Below are 2,500 nucleotides of genomic sequence, written 5' to 3'. Positions count from 1 at the left end.
AGTAAGACAATCAAATAAAAGATGATAAATAAATAAAAAATAAACAATAAATAAAAAATTGTATCAGTATCTCTATCAGAGTGTAATGGAGTGCACTTGGAGAAAGGTCCTCTCACCGCTAATACTGCAGCGATGGGGATGGCAGCATTCATGAAGACTGTGAGGAGAGAGAGAGAGAGAGAGAGACAGGAAGTCAATAAATCTTTATAGTATCGAGAGGCAGGAAGTCAGTAAATCTCTATATTAACGAGAGGCCTGTGGACACGTGGGAGTAAGACACGTCTAAAGTCCAGAGAGCTGATGCTCAAGGGTTATCCCATGATTCATGAGGAGTCCTGCAATACTTCAACTACATATCCCATGATTCATGAGGAGTCCTGCTCTACTTCAATTACTGGACCACACAAGGAGGTCATCAGTCCATATCCCATGGAAACAGAACCAGTCTTGTAGTTTAATTAATAGACCACACACGGAGGACATTGGGTCACATCCCTTGGAAACACAACAACCCCTACAAGGCATGATATTACCCTTGTGTTCCTCTTCTGATGCCCTTCAGACACACACACTAAACACTTTTATATTTGATATCATCAGAGTGGAATAGAAAGACCAGAGAGAGAGACTAAGAGAGAGAGAGAAGGAAGGAGGTCAAAGACAGAGCTAGAGACAGACGTCGAGAGAGAGAGAGAAGGAAGGAGGTCAAAGACAGAGAGAGAGACAGACGTCGAGAAGGAAGGACGTCAAAGACAGAGAGCGAGACAGACGTCGAGAGAGAGAGAAGGAAGGAGGTCAAAGACAGAGATAGAGACAGACGTTGAGAGAGAGAGAGAGAAGGAAGGAGGTCAAAGACAGAGCTAGAGACAGACGTCGAGAGAGAGAGAGAAGGAAGGAGGTCAAAGACAGAGAGAGAGACAGACGTCGAGAAGGAAGGAGGTCAAAGACAGAGAGCGAGACAGACGTCGAGAGAGAGAGAAGGAAGGAGGTCAAAGACAGAGATAGAGGCAGACAGAGAGAGAGTGATCAGTAAAGATGGGCAGCAGGGTCCCAAATGAGCTCACTGGACATGGAGGTGTAGAAGGCGAATGTGCGCAGGCTGGTGAGCTCCTTGCCGCGGGTGTCCTCCACGCTGTCACAGAAGATGTTCTCCCAGGCGTAGAGCTTCAGCAGCTTAATGCCCTTCAGGATCTCTGTGGTTTTCTTCAGGCGCTCCGTGGAGTAATCCTGAGAGAAGGGGGAGAGAGAGAGAGAGAGAGAAATGAGATAGGGGGATGAAGAGAAACAGAGAGAGAGAGAGAGTGAGAAGGAGGGAGAGAGAGGAAGGGGAGAGGTGAATGAGAGAGATGGAATGAGAAAGGCACCGGCATAAGAGAGAGAGAAACCGTGATGAAGACAGAAAGGAAATTCTGTTCCACATCGACCTCTGACCTCTAATAGCAAGCGTATCTTAATTGTGCTCTTCTGTTTGTTGGGTTGCTCCCAGCCCCACTGCCAGCACCTCGTTGTCTATATTAGAGTATGTTATCAGCCTATTTATCTGGATAGTTCTTCATTGTCTATATTAGAGTATTTAATAATCTGGATAGTTTCTCATTGTCTATATTAGAGTATTTAATCATCTGGATAGTTTCTCATTGTCTATATTAGAGTATTTTATCAGCCTATTCATCTGGATAGTTTCTCTGGCCAGCCTGAGCTGCTGTAGGCCTTACCAGGACCAAATAAACACAGCGCCACATAAAGGGAAGGGAGGTCTGTGATTAACCGTCCGCGGAGGAGGATGAGTGTTTGCCTCACAGGTGTGACATAGCGAACGTCCAAACAAATGGATTTGCACGTGCACACGCACACACACACCTGAAGTTATAGTTGAATATGTGTGTTTTGCTCACGAGGGTAAGATGGTGTGCATTAAAACCACAGACATGCACACACACACACAAAAATACATATAGGATGTGTGTGTCTGTGTGTGTGTGTGTGTGTGTGTGTGTGTGTGTGTGTGTGTGTGTGTGTGTGTGTGTCTCACCAGTGTGCTCTTCTGGGTGTCGGCAAGCTTGGTGGCGATGAGATACTGGATGGGCGCCAGCAGGAGTATGACTGCGGCCCCGATGAGAGCGCTCTCCCTCAGCAGGTAGTAGAGCAGGATCACCCCCATGATGATCTACACATGGAAGCCACAATCACAATCACAATCACAGACTACAGAACATTCTAGAGTCACAAAGAAGATTCCAAAATCTTGAATCAGAATCAGAAATACTTTGTTCATTAGAACAGTCCAATCACAAGAAGATTTCAAAATCTCGAATCAACTTTTAAATCAGAGCTACTTTGTTCATCAGGGAAGTCATACAGTCATGAGAAGAATGTCATCAGATGTGCAGTCAGAATGACTTTATTCACCAGGACAGTTTATGTTTCTGATTCTAAGTGCAGATACTGTACAGTGGCTGACTCAGAGAAACACTGTTTTGTTCCGATGTTAAGAGGCCTC

At 45.3% G+C, this 2,500-nt stretch overlaps 1 protein-coding gene across 5 annotated transcripts in view; it reads right to left on the bottom strand.

The window, feature by feature from the left end:
• The window catches only part of abcc9 (ATP-binding cassette, sub-family C (CFTR/MRP), member 9), a 71,631-nt gene that overhangs the window by 51,882 nt on the left and 17,249 nt on the right, over positions 1-2,500 (bottom strand). For all 5 annotated transcript variants that reach the window (XM_031582375.2, XM_031582381.2, XM_031582378.2 and 2 more), the window contains 3 exons: positions 2,033-2,167; positions 1,065-1,227; positions 117-157 (listed from right to left, as the gene is read on the bottom strand). In XM_031582375.2, coding sequence (XP_031438235.1) covers positions 117-157; positions 1,065-1,227; positions 2,033-2,167 — 339 coding nt within the window. The remainder of the gene's footprint in view (positions 1-116; positions 158-1,064; positions 1,228-2,032; positions 2,168-2,500) is intronic.

This window comes from Clupea harengus, chromosome 16 (genome assembly GCF_900700415.2).
Source record: "Clupea harengus chromosome 16, Ch_v2.0.2, whole genome shotgun sequence".
Taxonomy (NCBI): Eukaryota; Metazoa; Chordata; class Actinopteri; order Clupeiformes; family Clupeidae; genus Clupea; species Clupea harengus.
This window is presented reverse-complemented; position numbering and strand designations above follow the sequence as displayed.